The 13,474-nt window shown below is 49.4% G+C and overlaps 1 protein-coding gene across 8 annotated transcripts in view; it reads right to left on the bottom strand.

The window, feature by feature from the left end:
* Positions 1–1,922, bottom strand: part of KDM6A (lysine demethylase 6A) — a 165,998-nt gene extending 164,076 nt beyond the window's left edge. For all 8 annotated transcript variants that reach the window (XM_075098510.1, XM_075098549.1, XM_075098540.1 and 5 more), the window contains exons 1-2: positions 1,624–1,922; positions 1,293–1,356 (exon numbers count right to left, since the gene is read on the bottom strand). In XM_075098510.1, the coding sequence (XP_074954611.1) occupies positions 1,293–1,356; positions 1,624–1,784 (225 nt within the window). In that variant the 5' untranslated portion in view covers positions 1,785–1,922. The remainder of the gene's footprint in view (positions 1–1,292; positions 1,357–1,623) is intronic.
* Positions 1,923–13,474: the final 11,552 nt, after the last annotated feature.

The following is a 13,474-nucleotide window of genomic DNA, read 5'->3' as shown; positions in this document are numbered from 1 at the left end:
GTTTTCTTCGCGTTCAGTCTTTAAATACAACCGGCAGACGCTCAGCCTGCACAGCCTTTGTCAAAAGCTCACGGATGGGCAGCAGAATGTGCTACAGGTTGATAAGAAGGACACCGGCGCTGCAAACGCCCTGCCTGCAGCAGGAAAAGCACCCAGAAAGAACTTGCAATGCGCAGGAGAGTTTCCCTCAACGTTCACCGGGGGCTTCACGCTCCAGGCGACATGCATATTCGTTCCCGGTGTTTGTTTCGTGTTTACCTCCCCCCCCCCCTTCTCTTTCTCCTCCCTGTCCGGCCATCTTGGGCCGACAGGAGCAGCCATTACTTAACTAAATGACAGGGCCAACAACTTTTCACAGAAAACAAACATCTCTCTCGAAACACCGGGAAGGCTCCGGCAACCTGCGGGCCGTCCCGCTCCCTGTCAAGCCTCTCGGCGGCGGGGACGGCGGGGGGCCCGGCGGGCGGGACGGGGGCGCTCGGCGACGACCCTGCACGCCGGAGGCAGCCGGGCCCGGGCAGTAAATAACTCACTCGCGGCGAACGGCTCCGGGAGCCGCTCAGCGCCGCGGACCGGACCGGGCCGGGCCGGACCGGCCGGGCCCCCCCGCTCCCCCGCTCCCCCCGGGGCAGCTCCCCCCCGCCAGGCGCACCCGCCGCCGGGCAGGGCGCGCGCAGCCGCCAGCCCCCGCCGCGCGGGGCGAAAATCACGAGGGAGGGTCCGGGGAGAGGCCAACGTCAGCAGCGACTCGCGCGCACCCTCCCCCCCCCCCCCACCCCCCCCGCCACCGCCTCCTCCTCCTCCTTCCCCCTCCCGCCCGCCCCTGCGCCCCCTCCCCCGCCCCGCCGCTCGGTGTTCGCTCCCGGCCCGGGGCTCCGGCCCCGCCGCGCGGGCACTTTCCGTCCCAGGGCCGGACGGACATCCGCAAAGTGTCCGGAGCGGAGCCCGCAAGGCCGCGCTCCCTTCGTCCCACGCACCCCCGACCCCACTCAGTTCCCTCCCGCGTGGGGGGGCCACGCTGACTGCGCGGAGTGGGGAGGGGGGGAAGGGGCAAAAGCGGCAGCGACGCGTGGGGAGACCGCGGCGGGGGGCGAGGCGGAGCGCCCTACCGCCTGCGGGGCCATGCGCCCGCCGATGTGGCGGTGTCCCGCACGCACACGCACAGTCACAGGCACACACTCACCGTGTGGACCCGGGGGACCGGAGGGAGGGGGCGGCTGGGCCGGGCCGGCTCCCTCCCCTCCCCCCCTTCCCCCCCTCAAGCCCCGCTCCACATCCACCCTCGCGCTTACCTTTAACAGCAAGGCCTTCGTTCTGGCGCCATCTTCATGAAGCCTCAGAAATCCGAAGAGTCGGCTGCAGAAGGGGAGCGGGCGGGAGGGAGGGGAGAGAGGCACCAGCGTTAGCGAGAGTCAGCCCCCCGCACGGGCAGGCAGGCGGGCGGGCGGGCTCGCTCCCGGCGGGCAAGGGCAGAGCGCGGCGGCGGCGGGGGCCGGGAGCCCGCAGACGGGCACACACGCACTCCCGAGCGGGGAGCCGCGGGCAGGGGAGGGGGGGGACACGGAGGGAGCGCGGGCCGAGCCGGGACACGGAGGCGGCCGGGGCGGAGTAGGGAGCGGGTACCTGTCGAGGCCGGATAGGGCTTCTCTCTCCTCGGCTGTCAAGCTGGCGAAGTCCTCCTCGCTCTGGCCGCTCGCTTTCCCCGCCGCCATTTTCTTTTCCTCATCACCGAAAGGAGCAGCAGAGGCGGCGGCAGCGGCGAGCGACACTCCGCACGATTTCATGGAAACGCAGCGTAATTAACTCACGATCGCAACCCCCCCCCCTGCGCGCCCCAACACCCCCCAGCGCCGGGCGGGGCGGGGTGCCCGACACACACACACACCACAACTTTTATTACAACAACAACAGCCGGCAGGGAGGGGGAGGGAGGGAGGGAGGGGAGAGGGAGGGAGGCGGGGGGAAGCCCCGCTGCTCGGAGGAGGAGGAGGAGGAGGGAGAGGGGAGGGAGGGAGGGAGCCCCAGCGCTGGAGACTCGGGGGGGGGGGGGGGAGGAGGAGGCGGCGGCGGCTGCGGCAGCGGATGGCGGCGGAGCGGTGTTTACATCGCGGCGGTGCCGCTCGCCCCGGCGGCGAGGGGTGCGCGGAGCCGGGGTGACAGGGGCCCCGCCCGCCCTGCCGCGCGGGGTGTGTTTGCCGCCCCTACAAACTTCCCCGGCAGCTGCCCAAAGTTGTTGTAATTGTGTCACACGGCGAACCCCACGCCGCCACCGTGACCCCCCCCCCTCCCCGCCCGCCCGCCCGCCCGGGCCCACGCAGCCAATCGCCGCCTCCGTGGCGCCGCACGTGACCTTTGTTGACTTACGTCAGTCATAGCGCTCTTCCACCGCCGAGCTTAAGCTTGGTTGGCCTTCGGCGCCCGCCTCCCTCACCGGCCTCACTCCATTGGTTGGGGTTTGAAGTACGGGGCGGGGTTTCGGGGAGTCTCGCCTTACGAGAGGGCAGGCGGGCCATCAGTCAGAGCAGCTTTTCGATTACGCAGCGCCAGCAGTTTCGTGTCCGCCTTTAAAAACCAGAGGACGAGCTGGGCGGGGGAGGGGAGGGGGAGTTTTCGGGAGTGGTGGGTCTTGGGGGGGAGGAGGATGATGGTGATGAAGGGCGGGCTCCCGCTCACGGGCGCAGTTGCGTAACGGGGGCTCCGGGCTGGGGGAGTGGACGTCGCTGAGGAAGTGGGCCTCGCTGACGCCTCGTGGGTGGGGGCCTTGCCGCACTGGCTGGGGGAAAGCTGCACTCGCCCGCCCGCTCTGCTCTGCTCTGCCCTGGCTTGGGCGTGGGGCGTGGCGCTCTTGGCATTACCGGAAAATAATGGCTTCCCCGAGCAGGGAGAAGGGACGGCGCCGGTTCGGGCTCCGTGCGGTTGGGCCGCAAGGAGGAGGAGAAGCCGGCACCCGAGGGGGTGGTTGGGTGGCGGGTAACGCCCGCGCAGAAGGGCGGCGGTGGCCGAAGCTGGGCAGCCCCCGTGGCACGGCGGTTTAATTCCCCGCCCAGGGAAGGCGGAGGGGAAGATGCAGCTGCGCCAATGTCCGGCCTGCGCCTCTCGTCGCCCGTCCGCCCAGCGGCGGGGCAGGCCCTTTTTTTCGGCCACGGGGGAGCGGCCGTTGGCCCGCCCGTGCCGGCCGCTCACCCCCTCCCCCAGCCGCCAACGTATGGGCGCGTGGCGAGGATCGAGGCGCGCGGATTGGGGGGGGGAAGGGAGGGGAGGGGCGCCCGGGGGAGAACCTCCCCTCCCCGCGAGCCAGTGACAGGTGGAGCGGCGCCCGGCAGCGCGAGCCCCGCGGCCGTCACGTGGGGCGGGGGCGGGGCGGGCGCGGCGCGAGAGCGCTGGGGCGAGGCCCCGGCGGCCTCCCCGCCCTCACGCCTGCGGGACCGGCGGCTCCCTCCGCCCGCTGCCTCCCGCCGGGCGGGCGTTGCCCGCTAGCGGCTCGGGCGCGGAGCGGCGGGCTGCAGAGGGGCTGGTTCGTAGGAAAGCGCGAAGGACTGAAGTGGGGCTTCGGAGAGCGTCTCACGCGTGAGTACATCTCTGCATTTCTTTGGACGCCGGGGGGGAAAAGGGGCATTGCGGGCTCTGCATGCTCGCCTTTCTTTGTTAGGCCAAGCCTACCCACAGTCCTCCTTGTGGCTTAAACGTTACCTGGGCATCTGTGGTTCCCCTGCCCTTCCCAGCTTACCCAGGAACTCGAGGATCCTGGTTTCTCTTCACAGTCCCGTTAATTTGCTCATAGAGCCAGGGAGCTGTAGGGTTTTCTCAGAGATATTTTGCAAATCATTAGCTCTTGTCTCTGCTGTGATGCTTATGAGGAGGTGAGAAGGCCAACGGCATCCTGGCTTGTATTAGGAACAGTGTGGCCAGCAGGAGCACGGAGGTGATTGTGCCCCTGTACTCGGCACTGGTGAGGCTGCACCTCAAATACTGTGTTCAGTTTTGGGCCCCTCACTACAGGAATGACATTGAGTTGGTGGAGTGTGTCAAGTGAAGGGCAACAAAGTTGGTGAAGGGTCTAGAGAACAAGTCTTATGAGGAGCAGCTGAGGGAGCTGGGGTTGTGTAGTCTGGAGAAGAGGAGGCTGAGGGGAGACCTTGTCGCTCCCTACAGCTACCTGAAAGGAGGTTGTAGTGAGGTGGGGGTGGGACTCTTCTCCCTAGTAACAAGCAATAGGAAGAGAGGAAATGGCCTCAAGCTGTGTCAGGGGAGGTTTAGGTTGGGTATTAGGAAAAATGTCACTACTGAAAGAGTGGTCAGGCATTGGAAGAGGCTGCCCAGGGAGGTGGTTGAGTCACCATGCCTGGAGGTGTTAAAAAATGTATAGACATGGCACTTTGGAACATGGTTTAGGAGGCATGGTGGTGTTGGGTTGATGGCTGGACTTGATGATCCTAGAGGCCTTTTCCAACCTTAATGATTCTATGAGATCAGTCTTCTGCAGGTGTGTGGTGGCACAGCTCACTGCTCATACCCATTTTGCTCAAAATCGATTGGCAACAATCTTCTGGGACATTACTGTATCACTTCTCCAACATATAGTCAAAGCCCCATGAGTGGGCAGACTCTCTCTGCCAGCTGAATCCCCTCCCCTCAGAGAGGGGTCTATTTTACAACTGCCAGGTGCTCTGAAGCATCTAGTGAGCCTATTAACTGCCTTTGGGAATTAGATTAATAAAGTCAAAGGCCAAGCTACACAAGGGAGGTTCAGTCACAATGCTGCTGCTAGCCCCTGTTTTTTAACTGCCACCATCAAATCATGTACTCATGAAATTGAAGCATGTTTCTGCCTTTGTAGGTGTTACAGCCAATGTTTACATGCCAGTGAAGTTTTCCAAGTGGATCCTCAAATATTTTCTGGTCCTATGGTGTCTGTAGCACAGAGCAGAGATGGTGGCAGAAGTGTGCAGGCCTGTGCTGCTTCCCACCCTACCAACTGGAGATCTGGTCAAGATTAAGTCTTGAATAACGCAAAAGACGACTCAAACTAGTATGTCCTTCCTACTTTTAGAAGCAGAATGTTGTCAAGTAGCCACACTTTCTGATGCAGTTAGAATAAAGTACCTGAGGTTACTAACGTTGCATAGCTTTATAAAAAAGCAGCAGCCAGTTGGTTAGAGTATTGGTATAAGAGGCAGGTATTTGTGTTTAATTTTGAGTTTGGAGTCCAGATAAAAATCTAGTTGCTTTTGTTTCTGGGAATGGGCCATAGTCTATTAATGGTGAAAACACCTATGTCGAAACATCTATCTTCATCTGTATTTTACATGGCTTCTTAGTCACATATTTTCTCAGCAATGGTTCCTTAGGTGCCTAACTCAGGGCCAAGGACTGTACTGACTGGTAATGTGCCGAAAATAAGGTATTTCAGCAGAGATTGTTTCTGAGGATCTCGACTGTGAGTTCTTAATGTTTCCACTTTGCAGTATCCCAAGTATAAATCAACGTAAGGGGCAGTAGACAAAACTATTTCTTAGTACAAAGAAGGTAACTTCTAAATTACAAAGCAATTCAGGAGACTTCATAGAAGCATATAGATGTCTTAGTTGCTCATTACACTTTGAGTTGAACTTCCGTGCACCTGAAGTCTCAACACCTGAGTTATTCCTCTAGCACTGTCTATGCCACTCTTACTCCCTCCATCCTGCCCATGTTGCTTGAATTGAATTTCCAGATGTGCTTTTTTGTGTATTTGACCTACTGTTTGGAAGACTTAAAGAGGTCCTATAAAGGCCTATTTATTGTTTCAATTCTTCAAGATGTATCCAAAGCTCATCTGCTTCAATGGCAAGAAAAGTAAGTACTCTCAGTAGGTTTGCAGATGACACCAAGCTGGGTGGAAGTGTCAATATGCTGGAGGGCAGGAAGGCCCTACAGAGGGACCTGGACAGGCTGGATTGTTGGGCCGGAGCCAAAGGCATGAGATTCAACAAGGCCAAGTGATGGGTCCTGCACTTGGATCACAACAACCCCATGCAACGTTACAGGCTTGGGAAGGAATGGCTGGAGAGCTGCCTGGCAGAGAAGGACCTGGGGGTGTTGGCTGACAGCCACCTGAACATGAGCCAGCAGTGTGCTCAGGTGGCCAAGGCGGCCAACGGCATCCTGGCTTGTGTCAGGAATAGCGTGGCCAGCAGGAGCAGGGAGATGATCGTGCCCCTGTACTCGGCACTGGTAAGGCCGCACCTCAAATACTGTGTTCAGTTTTGGGCCCCTCACTACAGGAATGACATTGAGTTGGTGGAGTGTGTCAAGTGAAGGGCAACAAAGTTGGTGAAGGGTCTAGAGAACAAGTCTTATGAGGAGCAGCTGAGGGAGCTGGGGTTGTATAGTCTGGAGAAGAGGAGGCTGAGGGGAGACCTTGTCACTCCCTACAGCTACCTGAAAGGAGGTTGTAGTGAGGTGGGGGTGGGACTCTTCTCCCTAGTAACAAGCAATAGGAAGAGAGGAAATGGCCTCAAGCTGTGTCAGGGGAGGTTTAGGTTGGGTATTAGGAAAAATGTCACTACTGAAAGAGTGGTCAGGCATTGGAAGAGGCTGCCCAGGGAGGTGGTTGAGTCACCGTCCCTGGAGGTGTTAAAAAAATGTATAGATATGGTGCTTAAGGATATGGTTTAGTGGTGGACTTGTCAGTGATAGGTTAGCGGTTGGACTTGATCTAAAGGGTCTTTTCCAGCCTTAACAATTCTATGAAAAGCTTGAAAATGCTTACTGAAACTGACACTCTGTGCTTGCAAGCAGATAAGAATTTGGGGAGCTAACATTGATCACTATCACCTGTATGAGGAGAGAGAGTCTGTTTCAGACAAGTGTGATGCTGACCTCCCACTCTGAGAATGCCCTGGAAGCTGACCCCAGAGGGAGCATGTCCTTCAATTCTTAAGAAAGAAGGAAATGGCAGTGTTCTGCATCTGTCAAGTATTACCTAACTTGTTAGGTTTTAGCTTATTTTAAATTCCAAAGTCACCTGTGAGTCTCCAGAGCCACTTTGCAGCCTTCTGCATGAATGTTGTGGACCAATGAAACTCTTCGACTGAACAATACTCTTTGGATCCCTCTTTCCCATGTGTTTTCACCCCTATTAATTTTCCATGTGGAGTTTCTTTGTGTATTCCTAGACAGTGTCAGGTGTTCCCGTGTCATGCTGCAAGACTCGCCCAAACTGTGAAGAGGCTGAATGCTGTTAGTATGTGTACAGCTGTGGAGTAGTTCATGCCAGTGAGAGCTCAGTTCCAGGTAGGTGTTGGCATGCTGGCCACTCTCTGCAGCTTGAAATTGAGATGCAAAGTTAATCCACTGCTTCTTGAAAAGTAATGTTAGAAACAGCAAAAGTTAATTCTAGAGTTCTCTGTATGAATACACACACATCACCTGACACCTTGTTAAGCTGAAACACAACTCCTGAAATCAGTGCAAAAGAAGCTGGTATGGAAGAGAGATTCAGCTTCAACACGGGGATTCAAGCTGTCATCTCACTTGATGTCAACAGTAGTTGTGGTATCTTGAGCATCCAGGTTCACTGGCCAATAGGACAAGCCTGAGCACATACATAGGAACTTAGTCTCAGGAGACTAACTTCATGTAACATGGCATAGGGGAAGGGTGACCTGCTCCAGATCCACTCTTCCTTTTTACTCACTTCAATATTACTTTTCACTGCCATCAACTCCAGCAGTCGAGTGCTTAGCTTGCCATTGCCAATTAAGGGAGGACCTCTTTGGAGATGGTGGTGATCCTACCATCTTTTTTATTAGTAAGAGTAGGGAATTCTGTCACAAATGTTCACCACAAATTCACTGGAAATCTGTTGATGGGAAGTCCTGACTGGAGGCTGGTTTGCTACAATAAATACTGTCTAGCATCAGGAATGCTGCTTCTTGCAAAGCATGAAACTCCTTGCTGTGAGTCTTCCGAATGACAAATGCATGAGGTTTGATCTTTTTTTTTTCTATGTCATTGTCTGGGACGAGATGAAGCGGCCGGCAAATTGAGTAGTTTTTTTTTTTCTGGAAAGAATTATACCTTCAAAAAAGATTTGGTCTTCCAAAATGTAAAATGTTTTGCATTGCTTATATGTAAAATAAGAGGAGCAAATGGACTCATAAATATTAGAGTTTTAATGTGTACATCTCTTTAAAAAGGCAACTCAGAAGGGTTACCTGGTGGGAGTGTACCACACTGGTTCATTTTAGCTATACCAAATCTTATCGCAGCTCAGGATGTGGAGCTGTCCGCATCCCTTCTTTGTACTTGCTTTTGGACTTAAAATGAAGAGAGCTTTTGCTTGAACTCTCAAAATATTCTGTACAGTACCATACAAAAAGAACTTTTTCTTTCCTGAAGGCAGTTACTTCAGTATGTTGTCTGTAGGCTGAACTTCCTTATATGTCTTTCAGCATGGACAAGCTGGTGGAGGAACCACTCTCCCTGTTTTCCTTTGATATAGAACCCTTCTTGGACAAGGCAGCTACCACCAACTCAGTTTCTCAAAACCACATCTGTGCTGGACAAATACAGTTTCATTTTCTGTGTCTCTAGCTCTTGCTGTAGGGGAAGGGCAGAGGTTCTGTGCAGCACTTCTGTGATCAAGTGTATTGAAAAGCCAGACTTGCTCCTTGAGACTTTCTGGGTCACAGTGCATTTATGCAGACAACTACTGTTCTCTTACTATCTGTCTGACCTCCTTGTCAGATCCATTCTCAGATACGTGCTTATTTTCAAGAACAGCGATTAACAGAACCTATTGGTTATTATTACCATATTTGATGTGACTTCCAAGTCAGGTAGCAATTTGAGCAATAGATCAGTCCCTGCTGGATGCAGCTGAAATCTCATGGTCTTCTGTAGTCCAAAACATACTCACTAGTCACCTACATCATGATTTATTATTTCAGCCCCTGGAAAAACTATGTTGTGTGAAGTTAGGCATATCAGTTCAAATTGGTCTTTCATTCCTGCTTTTTGAAGTTCTTTGCAGCTGTGCTGGCAAAGAGCTGGCTAAATTCTGGGAGCTGTTAGGGGAGTGAGGGTGACAGTCACTTCCTTAGTGTGGCACAGGAGTATGAAGCAGCTCAGGATGCACATGTGATCTCCACTGATGCTGCTGTTTTAAAAAAAAAAAAAGTGTGGAGTCAACATTATGCTTTTAATAGCTCAGAGGACCTCTAACTGTAAGGCAAATCCTTTTGCAGTAGCCCAGGAGAAATGTGACAAGACAACAGTCTTGGATGTGTGTGACAAGGTATACATGCTGGAAAAACAGGAAAAAAAGGCAAGCTAACCAAAAGAACCCACAGGATGCCATTTTGTGCCTTACAAAATATAAATTTACCATTGCATTACTGCCACCTTGCCAGATTTTAGTCTAGCTGCCTGAAATATGTGACTATTGGGCATATAAGGGAAAGCAGCATAAATTAACACAACCTGGCAATAGGTTAGTCAGGGAGAAAGTAGCCCCTTTGTTTAACCTCCCATATTAATTAACATGGGTTTTTTTCCTGCATCTTTTTTCTTACTGCTCTTTTCTTCATTTACTCCAAGGTAAAAGCAGAAAGGCTGAAGTTACTAAATTATGTTGTTCTTGAAGTTGGGAACAAAAAACCCTGCAGTACTTTGTTTTTGCTTTTTAGCAGTAGCTTCTATATTTTCCAGGAGTTCAAAATAAAATGATCTGCAATTTGCATGTTCCCTGTACTACCCATATTAAAGTTCTGATGAGTGTTGTGCAATGATCCATTTACATTTTGATAGTGGATGGTGGTCAAGAAAGGGGGAACTGATTTAAATCCCAAGGGTTTGGTTTTTTCCTCCAAAATGCACAAAAAAAGACAAATGTCTGTTGGTAGCTATAAGAAAATACATGTGTAGAGATAATTATTGAAACTAGAAAATGTTTGAAAAATGTCTTTCCCGTATTCTTCATTATGTTGATGAAAAAATTGCTCTTCAACCTCAAATACCTTACTAACTTTGAGTGGTGAGGGGAATAACAGTGAGCTAAACTAGGAAGTTGTTATCATGAAGATTTTTTTTTTAATGGAAGTGTTAGAAAAATAGTTATAGACCTTACTTAATACTTCTTTGTCTTGCTTTAATCATATAGTCATTTTTGTCTCTTGCCCTCTCCTCCCCTTGGTCAGCTTGATTTTAAAACCTGGATTGTATCCGAAAGGCTTAATGCTTGAATTCATCTGGAATTCAAGTAGTAATTCATAGTCACAAGAAGTACACATGGTTATCAGTTAAGCAGTAATATCCATCACTGTGCAGCATGTCAGCAGAAATCATAAAACTTCTCTTGAGCAACTAAAACTGCAAAGGAATTGTTACTTATTTTAAAATAATAAACAACATAACGATTTAATCTAAACATGGAAAGCCATTAATTTGTACGCTTAACCTTAACTGTATTTTGAGCTGTTTCATGAAATTCAGAAATCAGGGTTTTTTTCTAGATACTCTGTAGATTTTCTGTGTCAGACTAATTCTCTGCATGCTAGCGTGAACACACATACCTGTTTGCTTAAGTTCTATCAGTAGAAGAGCTACCACTGTATCATATTTTTTGTACTCTAAAGATCTCTAGTATTGAACTAACTGACAATTTCTGCAGAGTTGGAGAAATAAATAATACAGAAATTAAATTTGTCCACGAAGTCATTCCTTTACAGTGCTTCCATTAGACTTTTTTTTAACTGTGCCAATTCTTTCCCCTCGTCCCGTGTCGTGTGTGTGCCCCCCCGGCATCTTGGGCTGTGTCCATTAGTGTGTGTTCCAGATGTGGTCATGCTTTCATTTATGTTAAGAGTTTCAGAAGGTAAGTAGGTAAGCGTCCACCCTCCCTCTAGGAAATGGATGTGGCAGCTTACGACATACCACCTTCCAAAGAAGTCACCTGTTTGACAGAAAATTATAATGAACATCTCTGTTCTTCAAAAACAGTTCAAAGAAAGTGAGATTTCTTGCCTTTGTGACTATGCAGGAATTTAATGCAACTGTTCAGAAGTTGATAATAAAGATATTGTGTTTATATTAACTTATCTTCATCTTCAGATTGACAACTGTAGCACCCCTGTGACTTTATAGAATTTAGCAAATGCTGTCGAGGGGGGGAGGGGGGAAAGTAGCTTTGTGTTTCTATGGCTAGGTATTTATATATGTATTGACCTCACATAAGATGCTAGGCTAATACCTTTGTAGCCTGCTGGTTTTCTAGCTTGTAGGTAAAAACAAGTAAATAGCATTTCTAAAATAGCTCTGAAGCAAAGTCGGGGGGTTTTGTATAAACATTTGAAAGGATCTGTTCACGACGCTCAGCAAACCAGATGAATGGATATCTTGTTTCCTTTAGTAAATATTGGAACAGAATGCAATATTATGCAATATACATTCTTATCTGATATTTTTGTTTTTCTCTTAAAGCAGAGGAAGTCACATGCTCTTACTGGATTTAATGTAGAGCTTTGTAGACAAATCTTTTCAAGAAAGTAGCTGAGAACTATTTCTTTTTAAAGCCTCAACTGTTGTGTATATTGCTTTTTGTTAACATTTCTTGTGGATGTCTAAAATGATAGAACCTTCAATAGCCAATCTGAAAAACTGTTTTGGTTGTTGTCTCCAAGTCTTTCCTATCCATTTCCTACTACATCTGCCTATACAACAACTTTTAAAATCCGGTAGTTTCCACAAGTAATGGTATATATTCAATCTTGTCATCATGTACAGATGAAAGTTGTAAAGGTACAATTAGCAGAGGGGGCTCTGTGCCATTGGGTATGTCTTGTCCAGAGTTAAGGCAGTGGCTCAGGAAGCTCCATCATACACTTGATAGGTACAGACAATGACAATTCTCTATCCTTGAACAAACACAGTTCAGGATTCCCGTAGAGCAATTGGTGAGTCGGGCCATTTCAAATAAAATCAAACATGATGCTTAAATTTAAAGACTGTTGCTGTAGGGCATGCAACTCTCTTTCTTCTCTTACATCTTAGCATTTCATCAAAATAAGGTGGTATCCCATCAATTTTATGCATAGGACTCAATGAATAAGGAAAAGGGTTGTGGCCAAAGCATTTAAACCTGTTCATCACATGTGGCTGGAAGATAAAACAAATCCTGTACTAAAACACCAAACTGAAATAGGATTTTTTTTCCATAAAATTGCTACTCTCAAGAGGTATATCCTAATTGGAAGATCTCTAGTGGTTTGTGCTCCACTGTATTCTGCATGTCCATAAGAGCTGGATCAGGCCTCTAACAGAGCTGAGAGTGTCAGGAGGGCATGAGGAAGACAAGTAGTTTCTGCTATAAGCTTGACACCTTAAAAACAAAAGCTAACCCTGTCTTTAAGCATATATTTTTCCCTTGCTTCCCCATCCCATCAGCTGCATTTTACTTGAGAACCTGTGAAACAGGAAATCGCTAGTTTAGGCATGGTTTGGTGATTTTCCCATCTTAAACTTTCTCAGGGTATGATTTGGTCTCTGTTTAAATGTTTGCAGTTTTGTGTTTGTATAAATATACTCACTACTACTAAAGTCAGTTTGTGAGCAGTTCTCTTCTAGTGAGATTTTTATTTTTTGGTCTGTAAATGAGCCCTGTGGTGGTTTACTCTTGTGAGGAGCATTGCATTTCTCTCCTTGGATATACAGTCCCAAACTGAAAGCTAGGTGAGAGAGGAATGAAAATTGCCATTGGTCTCAATGGGAGAATAGCCTCTTGGGAAAGGGAGCAGCAAAAGGCAGCTTCGCTAAGAGTGGGCAATATTTTCCAACGTCTTGTTATGTTTAAATTGGTACTTTTTTCTACCAATAGTGGATTCACAGCATTTTACTGTAAGTTGTGATTTAAATCTTCATACAACAGAATCAGTGTTTGTCCAGTGGCTTCTGCAAAGTCCCTTTAATACTCTTCCACCAGTTAAAAAAAATCCGCTTCCCCTCTTGAATTCACATGCTTACCTGTAAGCATCCAAGTTTACTGCTTTACTATAGTCTCAGTAGCATGACAATATCAATGCAATTAGCACTATTTTAAAGACATCAGGTTTTTGTAAGCGTGTGGATACACTTCTTCTTTTCTTCTCAAGCATAGCCTATATAAAAATGACCGGGGCATAATCTTAAGAAATTTACATCGGTTCTGCTCAGGTTATAGTTGTTTCCTGTACATACAGGAGGACTAATGATTTATTATAAAATCTAAATACTATTGTTGTCAATCATATAATTGGTTCTTTTAATAAGTGAATGTTTTTGCTTTTATTACACATCCCTTCAGTACAGGCACATTTCTAATGAATAATCCCACCTTGCTAAGGACCTGAACCTGCAAGTTACAGAATGCCATCTGGAGAGACTTTCTGTTCAGTACTTGGCAGGATCAAGTCCCATTTTTAATGGATGAGTTCAGATAAACTTTTAAAGTTTGAAT

Source organism: Phalacrocorax aristotelis, chromosome 1 (assembly GCF_949628215.1).
Source record: "Phalacrocorax aristotelis chromosome 1, bGulAri2.1, whole genome shotgun sequence".
Lineage (NCBI taxonomy): Eukaryota > Metazoa > Chordata > Aves > Suliformes > Phalacrocoracidae > Phalacrocorax > Phalacrocorax aristotelis.
Note: the sequence above shows the minus strand (reverse complement) of the source record. Positions and strands in the feature narration are given on the sequence as shown.